Here is a 21,506-nt window from a genome sequence, read left to right on the forward strand (position 1 = left end):
AGCGTTTCAGGATGTTAGCATACATACATGAAGGGAGACAGAGGCCACAGCCTGGCAGAGCAGGGCAGGAGCCTGGGTGGCCTCATGGCTGTGGGCAAAGAGGGAGCAGGTTTGAGGTGCAAGCACCTGGTGTGGGGTGCTGTAAGATCAGCAGCCCCATGCTGCTCTCTCCAGAGACACAGTGTAGAAGTCAGGACTGGACGGACATGCTCTTAGCGTACAACTTTATTTTGCAGGCAGAGTGATGATGGGGGCTGTTGGGTGCTGCAGCACCAAGATGCAATTTGCACGTCCCTATAGGGAGCAGTAGCCAGAGAGCTGGAGATGTTCCAGGCTAGCACGTCCTGGCAGATGGGAACCTACCATTGAGGGGCTGTACTCCCGTGCTGCTCAGGGGACCAGAGCTGCTGGTCTCACTGCCACTCCTCCAGTGGGAAACTGTATGGCCTCCAACTCTGCTCACAGGCATACCATCCACTGAGAGGGGCAGGAAGGACCCACTGTGGAGTTGGTACTTGGAGAGCGGTGGGCTTAGCTCCAGCGATGCCTCCTTCTTGGGAACAGGCTTGGGGTTCTCCTTTTGCCTCACGGTATCAGCTTTGGTGGCTTGGGAGGGCTGCATGGCACTGACAGCAGGGGAAGACCTCATGGGAAGCAGGCTGGCAGAGATGGGGCAGGATCTGCTCCTGGGAGGCTTGCTCTCTCCAGCCCTCTCTGAGGTGGGTGAGGAAGAGGAATCCACACTTTGAAAGAAAGGCATGTTGCATCGCACAGGAGAGTAACTCCCCAGGGGAGATGGACGCGTTGTCTTGGGGGCAAGCTTCTTAATGCAGCCATCATTGCGGGAGGCAGCTCCATCCACTGAGTGTTGGGTCAGGAGCGTGCTGTGGGCTTGGCTCCCCACTGCCGCTGACTGCTCTGCTGAGGTGGCTGGAGCTGAGGACTGGGAATTGGAGGACATATGCTGGCTGGCAGGCCAGTTGCTGGACAAGCTGTAGAGTTGGGAAAGGCTGGAGGCAAAATGGCTGTGCAGAGCACGGGCCTTGGGTGGCTTGCTGAAAAGGTGCTGGAAAACAAAGGGCTGGATGGGCAGAGTTGTGGGACGCTGGTCCTTGCTGTAGTGTACCACAGGTTTGCTGTCTGTGCCACTACCTTCAGGGAGAGAGAGAGAGAGGGACAGAGTGTGAGGATGGGCAGAGGGACAGTCATGGTCAGCCTGGCAGATCACAGGCAAAAAGGACCCTGTTCTCAGATGCAGGAAGACGATGAGCTAGAGGCCAGTGACACAAGCAGAGTGGTTCAAGTATGAACTGGTTACACACATCATGAGCTGGCAGGGTAAAGACATGTGGCCCCAAATGCAGAGTTTCCAGATGTTGACAGCTGTCTGGAAGAGTAGGGTGCTGCTGCACTGGGGGCTTCTCTCTCCTGGTAGGGTCAGCAGATTCCCATCCCTTGCTCCCAGGACAGCACAAGCCATGGGCCCAAGCGCCTGCCCTCGGCCTGCCTCCCTCCAGGCAGTACCACAAAGACATGGCCCAATGCACTGTGGTACAGCAAGATTTCTTATCCCAACTCACCCAACTGAGCACAAGCATTACATGCAATAGCACTGCAACTCTGCATCCCACATTGCACTCAGTGCTGTTGAAAAGGCTGCTTGCTTCCCTTCTCCCTCCCTCCTCTTTCTCCTGTAACTGTTCCCCCTCTGAGCACAGAGCTCACTTCCTCCCCCTGCCTGTACCAGACCCAAGCAGGACGTTCCCAACCGAATCAGGCCCACAGCAGAAAAAGAAGAGCTTCCAGCCATGGAAAAGGCAGGTCTGCTTCAGCAAATGACTGACAGGGATTTCCTAAGGGTATGTGCTAGGCTGATCTTCTATGTGTGCATGCCTGCAGCTCCTGGTGGGGTCACAATATCCTGAGGGACACAGCTGAAGCGTGACATTCTGTGCACACAGTGCACAACACACACAGCACTGGATGCGCACACAGGGCTGACTGGGATCCCTGATCACCACGCCGCATCCCAGTGTCACGTGGCAGCTTCTGGCTTGCCTTCCCCACCACTCCTCCAGCCCACAGCAAATCCTAGGACAAAGGACCCATCCCAAGCAGAGCCCTGGTGTTACTTGCTGTCTGTGGGGTGTGCAAGGCCTTCTCTCTATAGCTAGCCTTTAGCAAGGCTTGTTTTTCCTCTAGGGACTTCTCAGACCCTCTAGGCTTTCATGGTACTCTCAGTTGGCACAAGGCAGCTGTGCCTCTATCTCCAGCTGCAGGCAGTTTTCCACACAGCACTAATGCCTGCCTTGCTGTCACAGTGCAGAGGAAGGGACTGCAGCAGGGGGTGCAGGAACTGTTGGGATATATTGCCCTGAGAGCTCCTGTCTCTCCCCTCCTCCCACTCCCTGAGCAGCTCTTGCTCCTTCTAAGCACTCGCTCTGCAAACTAAGAGGGCTGCTCCCACAGCTGCCTTCTCCCAGCAGAGACCTGCCTTCCTTGCCATCCCACACCAAGCGCATGTTCAAGGCTCAATAAACAAACAGGACAATACACAAAAACCTCTTGCTCCAAAGGCCAAAATCTTTCCCACACCTACTACGGCAATGAATGACACGTTCTTCCAATCTCCTGCCAGAAATTTTCAGGTTATTAAATGGAGACGGTCAGGTCCTTGGCATGTTAGGGGCTATCTACCACAGCAGTCTGGTCAGAGCCCCATTTTAGACAGGCTTTTACTTGTGAAACAGGTACAAGAACTGTTTAGGGCAGAGATGGAGGTCTCCTGCCATGATGGAGAAATGGCCGTACCTCTGATGGGGCTGTCACACAGCTTCCTCACTAGGATATGTAACAACAATGTCAAGGTGGAAAGCAATTCATGTATTACAGGCTTTCCTGCAGAGGGAGTTGGGACAATTACTCTCCAGAGGAACCTTTGCTGCAATTCAATGCACTGTGGAGGATTATGGCCAGGATATTCCAGCAGAGACACACACCTTCTCTAATCTCTGCAGGACTCTCTGGCAGAGACTGTGTGAGCTCCCTGACCCTGCACTGAGAGGAGACTGCTGGCTATGCCTCTTCCCTCCCCACCTCTGCCCCATGTGGCTCCAAAGAAGAAAGGCTAAAAACTCCTCAATGGTTCCTGTCCCTTCATCTGCTGGGAACATGGCTCTGCTGAGCATCTTCAAATCTTTGTCTTGGGAGTTAAAGTCAGATGGTTCTCATGGACTAGGGGAGTACAACGCCCTGGAAGGGAGACAATCCTCCAAACTGCACAGACCCTAAATGCTAATGTCCTCCCTTACACGATATGAAAGGTTTGCACAAAACCTCAAAAGGCTTTAGAAATACAAGGGCAAGACACTTGCACTGATCTGGGTCTGAAATAAGCACAGCAGGGCTTTGTCCCAAGGAGTGGTAGACCAGGAAACAAACTGCACAGGCACTGGTCTCACATCGCCATGTAGGTTCCTCTGCTGATCCCCTCATGTCCCAAAAAGCAGCCTTTCTTTTTGCTTCTCCATTCTGCCTAGTTTGGCTCCTTACTGTCTGTGGCCACTGGCAGAGCTACCTGAGAAGCTGGCATCTGCCTCCATCAGCAGGGAGAGAGAGGCTTGCTCACCTGCCCCATGCCCGCTGGGGACAGTCTCATTGGAGCCTGAGTCTTTGGTGCAACACAAAGCTCGGCTGTCCCCAAAAGCATGATTCAAACAGAAGCCCTCACAGCTCCGGTTCAGGCTGTGAACAAAGGGCATGGGTGGAAGATTCTGGCTGCGGCAAGCTCTTTCTTCAAGGAATGTTGGGCAATCCCACTGCGTCTTGAGGATAGAAGAGAACTCCAAGGAGGAATCACCACTGGACCGGAGTGGTGGGGAGGTGCTGTTCTTTTTCCTGTCTTTAGCCAGTTCTGCAAAAGATGTCACTTGCTTCAGGGGGGAACTCTGGATGTGTATTGCTGGACTTTCACTCAGCTTGACTGGACAGCTCACCATGCGCTCCAAAGAGCCCAGCCTGCTGCTAGGACTCCTGTCCAGGTTCTTATCATAGCTCCTGGAGCTCTGCTGTCTTGTGTTGAGGTTAGGTGGTGACACATTCACATAGACCTGACCCTCAGTCATGTTCTGGGTAGCTTTTCCCTTTGTTCGCTCTTCACTGCACTCCACATTGCTTTCTTCTTGTCTCAGGTCAGGCCTTCTAAACAGATAGTATTCAGTGGGCTGGGCTGGGCTACCTTTGGTATGGTCTTCTGAGCAGCTAGTTATGGAAGATCCTGCTGGGCTGGGGGATGACTGGGAAGACAAGTCACATGTGACTAACTTATAATAATTCTGAGTAGCCACAACAAGCCGTGCTTGGCTCTGGAAGCAGGCAGTAAGATCTGAACTCTCTGAAGTGCAAGGTTCACAGTGGAGGTGGTAGGAGTTACAGTTAGCATCAAGGACAGGTGAGGAGGAGTGTTGACACCCACACATCTTCACCGAACTCTCTGGGTGATGCAAGTCACAAGACAGCTTGGATTCTGTGAGTGATGAATATAAATCCAGGTAAAAAGCTCCTGTGTCTGAGTGGTTGCAGAAGGAAGAGTCACAGGACAGGTTAGCTGAATTCAGGTTAGATCGAGAATGGCCATTCATTTTGTTGTAGAGAGCACTGAAATTCACCAGCACCCCATCGGAGCTGTTGCAGGACGAGTCACTTATGTAGCCCATCTGTTGGTCAATCACTTCAGACTGACTTGATGAACTGTAGCAATGACAGTGCTGGAGCTCTGAGCTGGAACAGCTGCATGTCTGTCTGTGCAGGGCATCCTGATTCCTCAGTGATTCACCCATGTTCTGGTTCCACTCCTGGTCACCACCATCGAAAGAGAAGCTGGAGAAGCTGCCACAATGGCAGCTGCATTCATCCAGCTCCATGTGTTCTGAGGCCTGGTGGCACTGGTTCACATTGTTCCTCTTCTGGATATCGTCACTGCTGATTTTGTCCTCTTGCCCATCTACCATACCAGACCAGCTGGCCATGTTCCAGGATTTCACAATGTGGTTAGAGTCATGGAGGTGGAAAGGGGGCAAGGCCAGCTTGTGCAGATGAAAGGGAGGTTTTCCAGCCACAAGGGAGTTGTGAAGGTGGAAAGATTTTTGACCCAAGTCATCCCCAAAGATGCTGAGGTCTTCACCCTCATTCAGCAGGAAAGGATTGTGCTGCTTACTGACGCTATGAACAATCAAGTCCCTCGCTTTGCTGCCTTTGTTGTCTGAGGCTTCTGCTGGGGTTTTGGAGGTCTGGAGAAAGCTGCTGTACACCAAGGAGTCAGTTTGTGAAAGGTCTCTGTCTGGAAGGACAGAGGTCTGTGTAATGCCTAGCTCTGGCTGGCAGAAGGGGTTGGTCCTTTTGCTCATGGAGCAGCACTGTCTATCAGGGACCTGGCAATGCACCAGGGGAATGTGATGGACAATCAGTGTCTCGCCAGTCAGCTTGGGTGAACTATCCATGGTAAGGAATGCTCTTCAGGACATCAGTTAAGCTGGTGCTACCCATGCACAGGTAGGGGTGTGCTTGAGAGGCCGCGAGGTCACTTCTCATGGGGGAATTCAGGTACCTAGAGAGAGACAAAAACACAAAGGAAGTCACCTCTCAGGAAAGGCAGTGACTAAAGCATCCTTAGTTTGACTGAAAACTTCATGACCTAAACAGACTGGTCCTTGTCAGCACAAGTACCTGAGCACAAGGTCCCGAGTTCTCCTTCTTCAGGGAAAAAAACACAATGTAAGACAAGCATGTCCCCCCTCCCTGCACACTCCTGGGACAACACTTGTCCTTCCAACTGACCCCTCTCGAACTTATCTGAAGTGAGTAACTGATTTCACTCAAGCAGCCAAAGGGCTGCACAGGCTTTGGGTCAAATGAAGACCTCCCTGCTGATGGCACTGTACGCTCACAGGAAAACATGCAGCAGACAGCACAGGGTCTGAAATGAAGTGCTGCACACTGATGAGAACAGTCCATCTTCTCACACTGGAATAATATCTTTGCCTGCCTTTAGGTGCCTTGAACTTTCCTTTAAGAACCAAGCACTTCACTGCCAGACCTTGCAACATTGGAGACACACAAGTCCAGGCAGAGACTGGAAAGCAGGAACAGACTGGAACAGGAAAGCAGCAACAACCATTCTTCTCCAAAATCCAGGAGTCCCCATGAGGTTCTGAGCTCTTTTAATGGTGTCAGGGGAGCAAACAAAAGTATGCAACTACTTATGTACACAAGGGCCTTTCATGTGAAAAGGAGCAGATGACTTCAGTGAGGCCATGGGGAGCTACTGCTGATGGTTAAATAGGTTGCATACAGCACATTGTCTTCTGCTAACCTTTTGCTGATGATTAAGCCTCAGCTCAGGCTGGTTCCTCTTGTGGTCCTGCTTATCTTATTACCTGCTGCACTTTACAACAGTACCACTGCCACAGCCCACAGTCCCAGGATCCATACAGGCAGGGCACTAAAAGCCCAACTCCCTCATTGTTCAGTAAATAGCAGGTTCCCATAAAGCTAGAGGAAGATGTTCACCAGCATTTGATACGGGAGAGGAGATAACATGTTAATTCCTTCTTCCCCATCTAACCCAGAGGTCCAATCTGCAAGTGCCTCCAGGACAGTCTGGAGGAGGTTTTCCTTCTTGACTTCCCTTCTACACGTCAGAGAAGTCAATGCAGAGAAGTGCATTGGAGAGCAGCTAAGGCAGCAAGGAGAGGGAGAAACTACAAAAGACAATGCTGATCCATGATGATCCTGAGGGATTAAAAAATGAACTAGGGCTCTCATAGATCAGTCCCTCATTCTGAAAACCCTGGCCCAAACACCCTTGGTCAGCAATCCACATTCCATATCTCATCCAGGCATCCTCAGTGCTCACAGCACCCTGACACTGTATACTGTGATCCTGCTCTGGACTCCAGGACCTCTGGTCTGCTGCCACCACTGACCTTCAGACTTCAGAAAGTAGCATTCACAATATCTGAGTCTTTGCCTACCTACATTTGTGACTATGGGATGATAATGGATTTGGAGCAGAGCTGCAAAGGCACATGGGAGCCCAGAAGAGTACTTAAGAAATGTGAGATAAGTGAAGTCAGAACAACAATGTAAGCAATGAGACAGCTCCACACAGAAAGATCAGGAACTTCAGTTCTTCCAGCTTCATGGCATAAGAACAGGAATTAAAAGATGCTAAAAAAAAAGATCAAAAGAAGTACTTTACTCCCAGGTATAATAGTGCTTTTCAGACACAGGATAATGCTGGCAGGAAAAAAATAGAAAGATGGAAATGGACCTGATGTTTACAGTAAACATCCAATGATGTAAAAGTTAATGCTAATGCTAGCGTTAGCGAGCAGACAAGCCTTGTGGTAGACTTTACCAGAGATCATCATGAGACCTACGTGGGGGGGGGCACACACACCCTTGTGCCTGCTTCTGCTGGGATGTTTCACCCAGGATTAGGCTTTGAAGTAGAGAGGTCACCTGGTCCACTTGGACCACATCCAGCTGGACTATCATGTGACCCTAAACTACCCCCCAACCTGTAGTCTCCCTAATGCCTATATCACCCTTCACTCCCCTTTCAGTGACTCCTCTGTCTTATAAACCTCTGGCTCCTTGCCCACAGCCTCTGCTGCAGAGGCTGAAAGGAATGAGTCTGTCCTCAGCCCAGTTCCTGGGAGATCTTTTACATCAGGGATTCCCAAAATCACATTGTTCAAGAACCACTATAGGTAGCAGCAGCTCCTGGCTCTGTGTCTAACACACGCACACATATGCTGAAAGTGATGTTCAATAGCTGGGGCAGTGTTCATGTCCCATTTTGAACCTTGCGCACCACTGATGGTACATGTAGCAGTAGGAGCTCCTATTTATCCTGTCACCCCCTCAGCACTATGGGAAATAAAACCCAGCCCTGGTCCCCCAGTGCCTATCTACTCATTCAGACTTCCCCTGCCCTTGTTACTGCCTTTGTAGCTGATTGTAACACTTAGATCACATCTCTCCATAAGGCTTTGTTATATTTTGAGTGTTACCACAATACAACCGCTTGAAAAGCATTATTTTGAGGATACAGACCATGATGACATCACGCTTCACTGCTGAAGCACCAGATCTCTGCTGCCTCTGGGAAATGGCTGCTTGGAGCTGGCTTCCAGCACCAGCACTGATCTGCTGACAAGCCCTGCTGAGCAACACGCACTTCGTGTTGGTGCAGATGCTGCTGTGGGAGGACAAGCTTTGCACAGGCAGGCACACTTTGACATTTGACAACAAAATGTCAAGAGAGCTGACACAGCCATTTTCCAGCTGTCTCTCCAGAGCTCTGGCTGCAAGATGCAACTCTGCCCAGCTATTTGGTTTCAGTGGCAGCACAGGCTCCCCAGGTGGACTGTGATTCACTGGCTATCACAGATGCTGCAGCAAAAAGATGCCTACTCTGCCTGCACCCACAGCCTGCTCCCAGCACAAGGCTCTGAGGTCCAATATCACAGGAGGCATGCAGCCAGCTTCTGCCAGGAGCCATTCTGACAGCTTCTCTAGGGATATGCATGACACTTTTTCTGCCTTAGATACCTCTTTCTCCCTTGGGACACCTCTCCTGGCTTCCTCCTGTCTCAGGAATACAGGGAGGTAAGGCAGTGGCACTGCCAGTGCAAGGATTATTCAGTTCCCAACACCAGAGCACCCTCCCTGGCCATACTGTCCCTTGGCTCTCCCTCCCCGATTCTGGAAGACTGTAGAAGGATCCTCCCTCTTCTATTTAGGGTCTGGTAGGCTGGGATTGACACTAGGGCATAAAATCCAGCAAGCAGAGTAGTTTCAGATTCTGCTGGCTTTGATCAGCTCATGTAAAGCCCTCACACTGCTCTGCAAGGGGAAGTTTCCAGATGTGGGAATAGGCAGTCTATATTTGAACACTTTTTGCCAAAACAGTTAATTCTTCTTATTTATCATTTGCAATAGTGCAAGCCCACAGTGTGCTGAATCCTGCTCAATCCTACACACACATCAGCAAACATAGCATCCAGCAATGATCTCTGTCCAGAAAAGTGTGTTGTGACAGTGCAAGGCAGGGAGGCACACAGGGAGCACAATGACTCTAGACACATCAGTACAACAGCCATTTTGATTGCAAATGTCAAAATTCTTTACCTTCTCCATACTGAAACCATCTGCTGCTACATGAGAGATGGATTGTTTATTCAGTTAGCTTGCTCTTGAGGTGCTAAACTGGAGAAGGTGAGGGCCAGACATTTCATTACCTGTGGATGCTTCACTCCAGTCAAGATAATACAGAACAGAGAAAGACTGTTCCACACCTATGATGTGGTGTGGAATTGCTTATCAATGCTTATACTCGCATGTGTGTGTGTGTATATATATACACACACACACGGCAAAAACTCCTTAGCTGCAGCAAAGCTCTAGGTAAGTAGTGGGAGAGGAGTGCTGAACAATAAAGGATGGTTCAACACTGATCTGAGAGCTGCCTGCCAAGCCATTTCTGCATTTTAGAAAAGAGGCAGCATGCTGCAGATAACCGGGGCATGCAGCACCTTGCAGAGCTGAGCCTTTCAAGATCTGCACCTCATGCCTTGTAAGTCCTTGCTGAGCACTACATAGAGGCCCCCAAATCCCTCCTCTGTCCTACCCTCAAAGACTGAGGATATGCTGATTTAAGGGTGGTCAATGCAGCTCCGTGGCTTCTGGAGTACAGCCTCCTGCCTCTGCAACACTGCTGAGAAGATGCAGAAGCTATCAGAGCTGGCTCCAAACTGGCCTGCAATGCTTTTCTTCAATTAAGAGGGGGGTGGCACAAACACCAGCCTTGCCTCCAAGTGCTGATGTTAGGCATGGTGGTCACATAGCACCAGGCATACCCTGCTATCTGTTACCACTCTGGCCATGCTTTTGTAGGTCCATCACTGATTGCTTAATATCCTGCTCTGCTCTGCTCAGTGCTCTCAGCTGCACACGTGGGGTGACTGGGTTCAACACACAGTGACACAAGTTTCCTCATAAAATATAATGCAATAGTGGGGGAGGCATGCAGAAATTTAAGAAATAAATGTGATTTAAATACAAAAAGATTGCACATATGTCCTGGTTTCAGCTGAGAGGATTGATTTTCTTCATAGTAGCTAGTATGGGGCTATGTTTTGGATTTGTGCTGGAAACAGTGTTGAGAATATAGAGATGTTTTTGTTCTATGGACCTATTGTTGAGCAGTGCTTACACAGAGCCAAGGCCTTTTCTGCTTCTTGCACTGCCCTGCCAACAGGATGGCTGGGGGTGCACAAGAAGTTGGGAGGAGACACAGACAGGACAGGTGACCCAATCTGCCCAAAGGGATATTCCATACTATATGACGTCATGTTCAGTTTATAAGAGGCTTGGGGAAGAGGAGGGACTGGGGGGGTGGGGGGGGTGGCAGCGTTCAGAGCGATGGCGTTTGTCTTCCCAAGTAACCATTACACATGACAGAGCCCTGCTTTCCTGGAGATGGCTGAACACCTGCCTGCCCATGGGAAGTGGTGAATGAATTCCTTGCTTTGCTTTGCCTGTGCACGCGGCTTTTGCTTTGCCTATTAAACTGTCTTTATCTCAACCCACAAGTTTTCTCACTTTAACTTTTCCAATTCTCTCCCCCATCCTGATGCGGGGGAGTGAGTGAGCGGCTGCGTGGTGCTCAGCTGCCGGCTGGGGTAAAACCACAACAACATATAGCACGAAGAATGAAGATGATAGAGAGAACTAACACTTAAGGGAAATGGCAGGACCATTAACTAGCTTAAGCCACATATCTAGTAATCTTAACCCTTACGTAAGATGTTTTAACAAGAACTAGCGTAAGGAAGGGTCAAGATGACCCTTTGCTCTGCTTGCATTTTTGTAACCAATCACAAGATAAGGAGGTAGTAAATCAGAATGGAACGAACACGGAGGATTCTCTGCTAATTAGGAACTGGCCTGAGTAAGTTTTGTGGTGAAGGTGAAAAGTGCACAGTGAGGAAGACATACGGCCTTCATCCCTAAGACCCCGGCCCACGACCACCAAGAGGCACTGCGCGTGCGCAGCTGAGAGGAGTTAAAGGCGGAGACAATGCAAATGAACTCATTGTAATAAGACCGCCTTTCCGCAGAAAGATCATGAATATGTATAGGCGCTTTTTGAATATGTAACATTCTGTTGTATAAAATTCAAAGGGAATTGCCGCAAGGTGCGCACGATTGTGGTGGGGCGACCCCCCGTGCTGCCCAGCACTGAATAAACATACCTACTTTACAACCTCACAGGTTGTGGAATCCGATTTTCCGCGCGTCAAAGAGGCAGGAGCAAGATCATCAGAACTGCCAGCTGGAGGCAATGCTGGCTTTTTGGAGGGTGGCTTTTCTGAACAAATTACTGTTTCTACAAATCTAGACACTTCATCTATGAAATTGAATGCCCAATGTAAATCTTTAACTGTGAGAATTCTTGCTACCGCTTTCTGAATGGCTATGGTTTCACTGTCATCATCATCATCTTCCTCAGATGGACCAAGATCTATCAAGTTACTCAAGGGTGAAAGATGGAAAAACAGAGGTAAAAGCTGGGCATTCAGTTTCACAGATGACCCAGCAAAAATCCTTTTGTATTGGAGCTGCTTGTTCTTTGACTCCTATGGAGCATTTGCACTAACATGCTTAAAGAAACCAACACAGCTCTACAAAACAAGCACGAGCAGAAATGCTGCAAAAAGCAACAGTTTGAGCTTGCGGACACGGGCACAATACAGACATCGCTTTGCTCCACGGGGAGAGATACATTCAGTTTACTCCCTGTAAGTCTACCTCTAGGCAAAAAGGCTGGGAGAAGAATCCAAACTGAAAGCCACTCTTCAGACATTCAACAGGACAGGCAGCATGAGGGATCTCAGGGCTCACTGGTTCCAGCACCAGTTTTCAGGATCCCAGTAATGCAGTTCATCCCTGCCCCAGCTTTGCCACTCCAAAAGCTGCCAGAAAGTACTGAATGGTTTTTAAAAACTCAACAGGACAATTCCAGCAAACTGGAGAGCATTCAGGGAGCAGCATGAGCAAAGAGGATGGGGTGAGGGGCACAGGATGAATGGCCTGGGGATGGGACTGAATCATCTGGGTAAGAAGAGGATGGATGTAAGGACTCAGGAAGCCTGTAAGTTGTTGTAGGGTGGGACTAGCTAGTGGCATTTGGACATTCATTCATTTCTCACCAGCTAATACATCTCTGCCAAATTCATGCCTTGATTAAATGCTTTAGTAAATCATCCAGCACATTTAACGAAATAAGAGGTGTAAAAAGAAATACTAGATGTTTGAGTCATCCTAAACCTCCAGTTCTCTTTCCCTGCCTCGGGGAACAGGGGGCATAGTGAGGGTGGTCTGTCTAGTCCCAGGGTGAATATTCCAGCACCTAGTGTTTAAAGAGGGCTGCCACAAGACAGAAAGACTAAATACTTCCTAAATTTCTGCCTCAGCTCAGGCTAGTTCCTCTTGTGGTCCTGAGCAAACAGTGATTCCTGAAAAGACCACTGCCCTTTTCTTTCCACAGTGAGGTGCTGCCTGGGTCAGAGATTTTTCCAGCAGTTTCCAGGACAGCCTGACTAAGCCCATTATTAATGTATCATTACATCCCAGAACTATATAGGATTATGATGTGTTCAAAATGGAAATTGCAGCACATGATCAATCACAGCCCTTGCACACATGACAGCAAGGAGCTGCTCAGGTCAGGGATGAGGTGCTTGCCAGCAGAGATGATAGGCTGAGTGAGATGAAAATAAGTAGCAATACACGTATTCCTGCCAATGACACAACTAGCATGGGAAAGTACTGCCTCCCAGTCAGAGGAAAAGAAGCCCCCATCTGCTTTGGGCATTTTGAGTTACAGAAGACATCGGAAATAGCTCAAGCAGCAGATGTATACCAGCTAGCACAGGAGCCAGACAGTGACTGAACCAGTTTTTCCCATTTCTGTGCTCTCTTGCTCCATGACTCATCATCTGGCATGTGACAGGAGCCACTTATAGGCCATGACTCACTGGCATCCGCAGCGGTGATCTGGGTTGGAACCTGCTCCTCCTCCTCTCCACAGCCTGTCCTCTGCCCCAGGCCCCACCCCAAATCCAGAGGAGGAAAAACCCTCTGATGTTTCTAGCTGTTAATATCACATCGAAATGGCTGCCGAATTAAGCTGCAGACACAGTAAATCCTTTCTTATCACAGACACTCTAGTAGCAGCAGAAGGGCTATGCACTTCTATAGCATCTCTCTGCCTGAGCACTCTGAAAGCATATTGAATATCTTAGAAGAGTAGAAATTACACAGTTCCTTTCTGAAACATGGATCTGTCTGAGTGCTGGAGCCTGGCTGCTGCACAATTCAAGAGTATTCAAGAACACACACAGATGAGGAAAATAAAAAAAAATAATCTTATAAGCAAATGAAATAGCTGGGCAGAATCAGTAGCTAAGATGCCAAGCTTAACTCCTCCTTAGCTGCACAGTTTTGTCCAGGGCATAGCTGCAAAGCAGGGCTGTGACTATCACCTGGCTGCCTCATGAACATGCTCCTTTTACAGACTTGCCCAACTGAGGACCCTAGGAACCAGAGGCTGCAGTTGTGTAGTGACAAAAATACAGCCAGCAGTTGTGGGTGAACCAGAGTCAAAGCCAGCAGAAGCGTGGACTGAATGTTTTCCCACCAACATCTACACCTGGGAGCTGTGAGCTCAAAACTCTCCACCACAACAGCCAGGGTAGGGAATAAAGTGTCCTGCTGAGGGAGTCAGGCATCAAACTCAGCGCAGCTTTGAGGATCAAAGCCAGCTCTCTGACCTGTGCCTGCAGATATACAAGATGGAAAAGCTTCTCCTGAAGTCTGTTATATGGCTACACACAATGGTGAATGAGCAGCCATTCTTGCTCAGGTGTGCGCTGCAGGGGTGAAGGCTCCCAAGATCATAGCAAGAGATGCAGAGGGCACAGATGCTTTGTATGGATGGAGATGTTCTCAACAGCACTGGAGATTCCAGGGGTTGCTTGGGATCTGAATCATACCTAGGAATTACTATATTTTGGAAAAACCTCTCAGTGGGAGATCATGAATCACTTCCACTGGGCCCTCAGGACTTTCTTCCCTAACATTTACTGGAATCTGGCTTCGGATAACTTGTCCTTGCCCCAGACCATGGCAAAAGAGAGGCCCTGCTTATCCAAGGCTTATGGGAAGATAATTTCAGATGCAGGTTTCATCTGCACAAAGAAAAAGTACATGAGGACAGCTGCATCTCAAGTAGTACTAGATCCCCTATCACCTTCATGACTTGGGGAAAAAATGAGCTAAGCCCTAAAAGGGACAAAGTTTTCACAGTGAATAAGATCTTACTGCAGTACAGGTCAGCACATCCATACAGACTCCAGCCACTCCATGGCTGCATATCTTCACTATTTCTTCCTCTCTATCCACATTAAAAATGGCATTGCATTTCTGTCCAGACCATGCGCTGCAGGAATCAGCTGCAAAACAATCTTGAACCCTCCCTGCAAGGCAAAAGCATTAGTGACCACTGAAGAAAGCCTGAGAAATAAGGAACTCAGTCTTAAGATAGTTTAACAGCCTCTTTAACTGAGTTATGTTTACTGTCTGTTCAGCCCAGAGCGCCACATTGTTGTGGTTTAACCCGGCTGGCAGCTAAAACAACCACACAGCCATTTACTCACTCCCCCACCTCCCAGTGGGATGGAGGAGAAAATAAAAAAATGCAAAAAAGTAAAACTCATAGATTGAGATAAAGTCAGTTTAATAGGACAGAAAAGGAAGACAATAATAATAATATACAAGTGATGAACAGCACAATTTCTCACCACCCGAAGGCAATGCTCAGCTAGTTCCCGAGCTGCCCCGCCTCCCAGCCAACCCCCCAGCAACATAGCAAAAGCAGGACAGGCAGCAAAGGTGGCTAAGGGAGAGTGAAATAAAACCACAGCAGGGCCAAGTTCTTGAAATAACTAAGGTATCACCCCACAAGTCACCGTAAATAAAGCAGTCAGAGATGTCAAAAAGCCCTAGCAGGATTATTTTCAGACTTGAACACAGTGGTGGTGCAATGGTTTGCTACCAGGACTAGGTAGCCATGTCCCAGTGAATAGGAGAAGCAATGCAGGTATGGCATTGCCTAGCAGTGATGGACATTAGTTGTGTCAGGCAGCCAGAATGCCTGCATCTGCAGAACTTTATTATTTTTAAATCATGCAATCCTACCTGGAATTTAATACATATTGTGTACAACCAGATCAGGAGCTCCAAATTCAAGCACAAACAGAAAACAACCCAGCAGCAGGCTGGTTTTATTAGATGTTCCTCTTCACACTGCATGTCTAAATGGTTTTTCAAACAGCAGCTACGTCCAACAGCTGACTCCTGCTAAAACTGCAGGAAACTTTAACCCTTCTGAGCTCTAGGTAGTTCTAACAAGACCAGAAGCAATAACTGGATATACAGAAAGAAATTTTCTGTCTCTCCAGAGCAGGAATATGCAATAAAGGCAGCATCTGATGAGTGTAATGCATCAAATTTATCCTGCCCTCTGAAGGACATCAGGACCATATACTTTTGCTGCTGATACCCAACTGCTTTTAGTCCACAGGCTGGATTTTGCAATCCCTAGAAGGTAGCTGGAGGAAAACACCCTGTAACACACAGTTTTGAAAAGGGAATTTGCCTGATTACTTTTAAGACTGTGCATTTCTTGATCCATTTATGGCCAAATCCCTGAACAAACAGGCTCTCTGTAATCAAGTCCAAATGCTGTCTGAATCTCATTTCAGCAAAATTTAGGCTTAGCAAAAGAAAGGCAGAATTATTCCCAAGATGATGGGACAAGAAGCTTCTGAACTGGGAACAAATCTTTGGACCATAGCGAGACCATGAAAAATTATAAACCATTTTTTACACTGCACAACAGGTCTTGATATGACCTCCCTGGCCAAAACCAGTCTATCAAGAATGCTTTTTTCAAGAAAGACAAAATCTAGGGCAACTGTTGACAGTAGCTCAGAAACAAAGGAAGGAGAAAGAAGTAACAGACACATGAACATGTCTTCATGGATCAACTGCTACAGGGAAGTTTTGATTTCAGCACAGGAACACACTCATCTGTGGACTGAAACAGACGAGTGAAGCACCATCCTTCACCTATGCCAGCAGAGTTTGGATGCTTTGCATGAGGTGTAATAACCCCAAAGTGGGGAAACGAGCAACCAGCTGCTCCATTCTCCCCTCCTCCCCCAGTCACAGGTAGCCTCCTCCACATGGGAATGGTTTACATCTAGGAGCAGGTTTCATAACCCTCCCATAACAAGCCAGATGTCTATACAACCATAATGCTATATATTCTTGACATTCCTTATAGTGTCCAATTTTTTTTTCTGAATTCGTGCAACTTTTGGGGCTTGTAACTTCCTGAACCAGCAAGTTCCACAGCTAATTACAAGCCACAGTAGTAGTTGTCTGCCAGTCCTTTTAAACATACTGGCATTTAACTTCATTGCTTGTCCTTGGGCTAGGGCAGGGAGAGTATCATCTTTTCTATCACATTTGCCACCCCTCTGAGCAGTCCCAAGCTGTGGAACATACTCTGGTACAGAGGGGAATCACCCCTCAGTGCCTCCAAGAAAAATACAAATACATTGCTTCAGTTTGGGGTGTTTCTCCACCCTGCAATACTAAATCACGTCAGCAGCACAAAGCCTGGGAGAGGTCAGAGGTACGGAGATGGAGACACTCTTTGGGATCTCTCAAGCTTGTGCAAAGTCACCAACAGAAGCACAGAGAATATAAACCCCAATGGATCAATGACTACTATCAGTTTCTCAACAAGATATGGTCAAACAAACAATGACATGTGACTAGAGCGTTGCCACCTTTGTGTGTTAACCACCCTCATGCTCGCTGCTTGTCAGTGCTAGGACATACCTGTTTCTGGCAGTTGCTCCTCTCCTCCTCTGTTACTGTGCCATGAACTGACTATTCCTACTGTAACAAAGTCTAGAGACCTCCAGGGATGTCCGAGGTCCCTCTATGCTCCATTCAGCCTCACCTTTCCTCTCTCCCAGTCCTCCCCAAAAACAGCCAGTCTAAGAAGAAACGGAAGGGAAGCACATGGGAACGAAAAGGCTGTCAGGCATACTGTAATAAGAAATAGTCACCACCTTCAGAGTGCTTTATAAATAAAATAATTACAAATAGCAAGTTTCTGCAGAAATGAAAAAGAGACATGAGACTCATAGATGGGTTTGGGTTGGAAGGGACCTCAAAGATCATCTAGTTCCAACACCCCTGCTGCGGGCAGGGACACCCTCCACTAGACCACGTTGCCCAAAGCCTCATCCAGCCTGGCCTTAAACACTTCCAGGGATGGGGCTGCTACAGCCTCCCTGGGCAACCTGTTCCAGTGCCTCACCACTCTCACAGTAAAGAATTTCTTCCTAACATCTAATCTAAATCTACTCTCTTTTAGTTTAAACCCATTACCCTTTGTCCTATCACTACGCCCCCTGATAAACAGTCCCTCCCCATCCTTCCTGTAGGCCCCCTTCAGGTACTGGAAAGCCGCAATTAGATCTCCCTGGAGCTTTCTCTTCTCCAGGCTGAACAACCCCAACTCTCTCAGCCTGTCTTCATAGGAGAGGTGCTCCAGCCCTCTGATCAGCTTCGTGGCCCTCCTCTGGACTCCTTTTGTGAATACATTAGACCTGCCAAGCTTGCTCATTAGCAACACCAGTATACAAGGCTCTAGATGTCTGGAGGTAAAAAAGCAGATCTCTACTTCCCCCATACTCCATACACCTTTACAACACCCATCAATCCAGTCTGTTCCTCAACAACCAATGCTAATAAAACTTCCATTAACATCGCATTCCCCCCAAACACCTGCAATTGCCTCACATGCTCAGCATTTTCCATAACCCCAAAGATTTCATTTGCTATTTGATTATCATCTCCTTTTGTTATTACATTCCCATGTGTACATTCCCCTACAGCCACATCACTGTATCACACATACCAAAATCTGATTCTTTTATACCTCTGCTTTATTGTTCTCCCTGACTGCCATCCTGAACATTGCCTCTCTGGAATCTATATCCCTACCCCACATATATCCTTCTCTTCGTTCGAGCCCTTCTCCCTTTGTGTTTGCAGATGCAGTTTGATGGAAGGATTTGTGCAGAGGGTGGGGGAGGGAAGAAGGCAGGGAGGGAAAAAGAGGGATTTGGCTATAAAAAGACCATGTAATTAAGCTCTAGTACCTTGTACCCAGCCTGGGCCACTCATCTCAGTAATTAAAAGTAGTAATTCCTCCATTCCTAAATAACCTTTCTCATCTGATCTGTAAAAAAAGAGGCAGGGAGAAAGCATACATTTACACAGCCAGCACAGACACACCCTGGGCAACACAAAAGGACTCCAGCCTGTACAGAGCCCAGTGTGTCTCTTAGCAGAAGAGCAGGGTTTTACCTGCCACACTATTTTATCCTAACAGCTTTTGAGCAAATGATTTACCAGTGTTTTAAAAAAGGGGGAAAAAAAAGCTACAAGCTACACTGACAGCAGCCTTTCCTCCGTGCCCTTTGTTTCTGGCTTTTCATGGAAGAGCTGTCTGTCAAAACAGCTTTTGAGCTGCACAGCAGCACCACTGCCAGGGATGCACAGAGAGCATGGTAGCTTGTGGGACCAAAACAATCTGTGTGGGCTCAGCTGTCATGGAAGACACAATGGAGAGCTGTGAGACTGCATTGTCGGGGCTAAGCACAGCTTGCCTCTGCACAACCAGCCCCAGACATGATGACTGCTATTTCATAGCTACAATGGACAAACACGCATTCCGTGCGGCAATATCAGCCTCCTCACTCTCTTCCATCAAATATACTCATAGCAGCTCCAAAGCAACTCAACCTCTGAAGAGACAAAGCAATTCTAAAATCTTTAAGCTTCATAGGGTAGCTGGCAATCGCTACAAAAACAAACCTGCCACTTTGCAGGACAAAGAATGGCCTGAAAACCATCAGTACAACTAACACCCACCCCGATTGCTTCTCCACCTCACCTTTCCACAGATCCTCTGTTCCCTGTCTCTTCTCATTGAACATGCTCTGCTCTGGCACTGCTGAGCACTCAGATTCCAGCGGGCTCCATGCTCTTCACCAGGATGCTATGGGAAACACAGAATCTTTTTTTTTTTTTCCCCCACAGCTGCATCCCTGGCAATGCAGAGGGTCTGCGCAATCACGCAATCACATCTCCAATGCTGCTGCTGCTGTTGTGACGTTGCTGTGTGTGAAGGAGCAAGCATGCCCACAGCATCACTGCTCCGACATGCAATCAGTCCCTACGGGACCTCAGACAAGGCAGGGGATGGGAGGGAGGAGAGAAGGAGAGGAGGGGAGAGAACAAGTCGAGCTGGAAGATGGAGGATTGATTCTTACAGGAACTGGGAAATCAGGAAGGTAGCATGAGGAGAAATATAAAGAATAAAGCCTATGCCATAAAATAGAGCTGCAGCATCTTATTCTGTGATGAGATTTGGTTTCAGATGCTGTGTGGTTCCGAGCTGTCTGATCTCTTCTCCTGGCTTTGCAAAGGAAAGCAAAAGTAACTGGAGTGCTATGCTTCTACAGTTGATAATGGCAGCCAGAGCCCTCGGAGATAAAATGCTAGTCTGCAAAGCAACACACAGGAGGAGGAGGATAGGAGGACATATTACTAAGAGATCAGGAAGACTACAAGAAGTTTCTTGAAGCTTTTACATTTCTGTAGTGCCTTGTCCTAAAGAGCTTCACCAACAGAATCTACACAGCATCTGTGAAACACAGCCACTCCTGGAGTGAGATGCAACCACCAGCACTTCCCCCAGTGCTGAACACACCTAGCAGGGATAGGATGTCTGAAGTCCATACTGTCACAGGGAATCTCAAATCAAGATCCCAGCAATTATTAACTACAACTTGTGATTAAAGTGCTGCCCGTAACCTGGGCATCTCTGCAAAGCAATCCACAGCAGATCTTCCTTCCTGAAACAAGGGATCACCACCTGCAAGAGTCCAGGCTCTCTTGCTATCCTGGGGCCATGTGAAAGGATTTTTCTATTCACCCCCTTTTCACCAGAGGCAGCTGCAATCTGCTCCAGAGGCAGGTCAGTGCAGTTCCTGACAGGGCACAAGTAGCTTTGCCAAGGTACATGTGTGGCTACTTTTGTTTTTCTGTCACAGTCTGGGCATGACCACACAACCCAGTGTAGGATGCTGGACTTGTCCAGGCTTGTTGGTGCCAAATACAGGGCCATTATGACCCAGCAGAAGGGGCCCTGGGGGAGTCCAGCTTGGGCGAGAGCAGGGATTGAGCAACTTGCTTATCTTGCACTGATAAGCACTGGACCTGAACAGGGGCAGGAGATGAGCAATTTGTTCATCTTAACAAGATGCAGCGCCTGACGGGTCTGCTCCTTAATCAACTAAGTGACGCCTGGGGTGAGGGGGAGCCTTCACAGCTTGACGTTACTTTGGTAAAACTAAACAGACCACTGCTCCTCTGTACTGAACGCCTTTGTTCTCTGCCACTTCCCCCCCCAGCCCCGATCAACTGCACAACAAACCTTGTTAAGGGCCAATCGACACACAATACCTGACTTAGTCCCACCTCGCCAAAAGTATAAATCTGGCATTTAGAATCCTCTTTTCTGAGGATGAGAACTCCAACTATCCGGACGGGTCGACGGGCCTGGACCTCTCTCCTCCCCAAGCAGGGATGCCTCTTTGGTAAGACTTGTGCCTCCGATTATGTCGGATGTTACCCTGGAGAAAAACTATCATTAACAAAAGCGCTGAACTATTAACTTGAGCTCAAAATTGTTGCAGTTAGTGCATTTATCAACGGCAATTCCGAACTTCTTATATCTGTCGCCTCAATAAATTACCTATTTTTCTTTTCAACTTTGCAAAACTGTTTCAGTGAAAGTCCTTAGTGGGGCGCTGACAGGCAAACGTTGACTCTGATAAGTGGCTACACACATAGCCCTTTAGACATAAACCGTTGACCAAGTCTGGGACTAAGACTGGACCTAGCCGCACCTAGGCTCCTCTCTGAGAAGGAGTTTAGAAAGCAAGGGGGTCCTTTCTGAACCTCGTGACTCAACGGGAGGGCCTCCCTCAGCCACACATCAGACTTGTACCCTTTCATGCGACACCCAGAAACTCAACTGTGCACCAGGCTGCGCCAGGGGAGATGTTCCTAGCGCTAGAGTAGCTCCCTTGAGACAACCATCCTGGAGAGACCATTCACATTATTGCACTTTACCATCTAACCCCACTCAGAGGGCCGAGGTGCCATCAATGTTCCTATAGCTACTGCCCTGCTATGAGCTAAGCAGAGCCTGGAAAATGAAG

The 21,506-nt window shown here is 48.2% G+C and overlaps 2 protein-coding genes across 2 annotated transcripts in view; both read right to left on the reverse strand.

Moving 5' to 3' along the window:
* The window catches only part of LOC142599170 (dual specificity testis-specific protein kinase 1-like), a 376,984-nt gene that overhangs the window by 93,726 nt on the left and 261,752 nt on the right, over positions 1-21,506 (reverse strand). The window lies entirely within an intron of this gene.
* The window catches only part of LOC142599147 (AP-4 complex accessory subunit RUSC2-like), a 76,694-nt gene that overhangs the window by 19,126 nt on the left and 36,062 nt on the right, over positions 1-21,506 (reverse strand). Inside the window, 2 exon segments of the mRNA XM_075738847.1 lie at positions 364-1,152; positions 3,629-5,605. Of these exon segments, the coding sequence (XP_075594962.1) occupies positions 364-1,152; positions 3,629-5,498 (2,659 nt within the window). The 5' untranslated portion in view covers positions 5,499-5,605.

This window comes from Balearica regulorum, chromosome W (genome assembly GCF_011004875.1).
Source record: "Balearica regulorum gibbericeps isolate bBalReg1 chromosome W, bBalReg1.pri, whole genome shotgun sequence".
Taxonomy (NCBI): Eukaryota; Metazoa; Chordata; class Aves; order Gruiformes; family Gruidae; genus Balearica; species Balearica regulorum.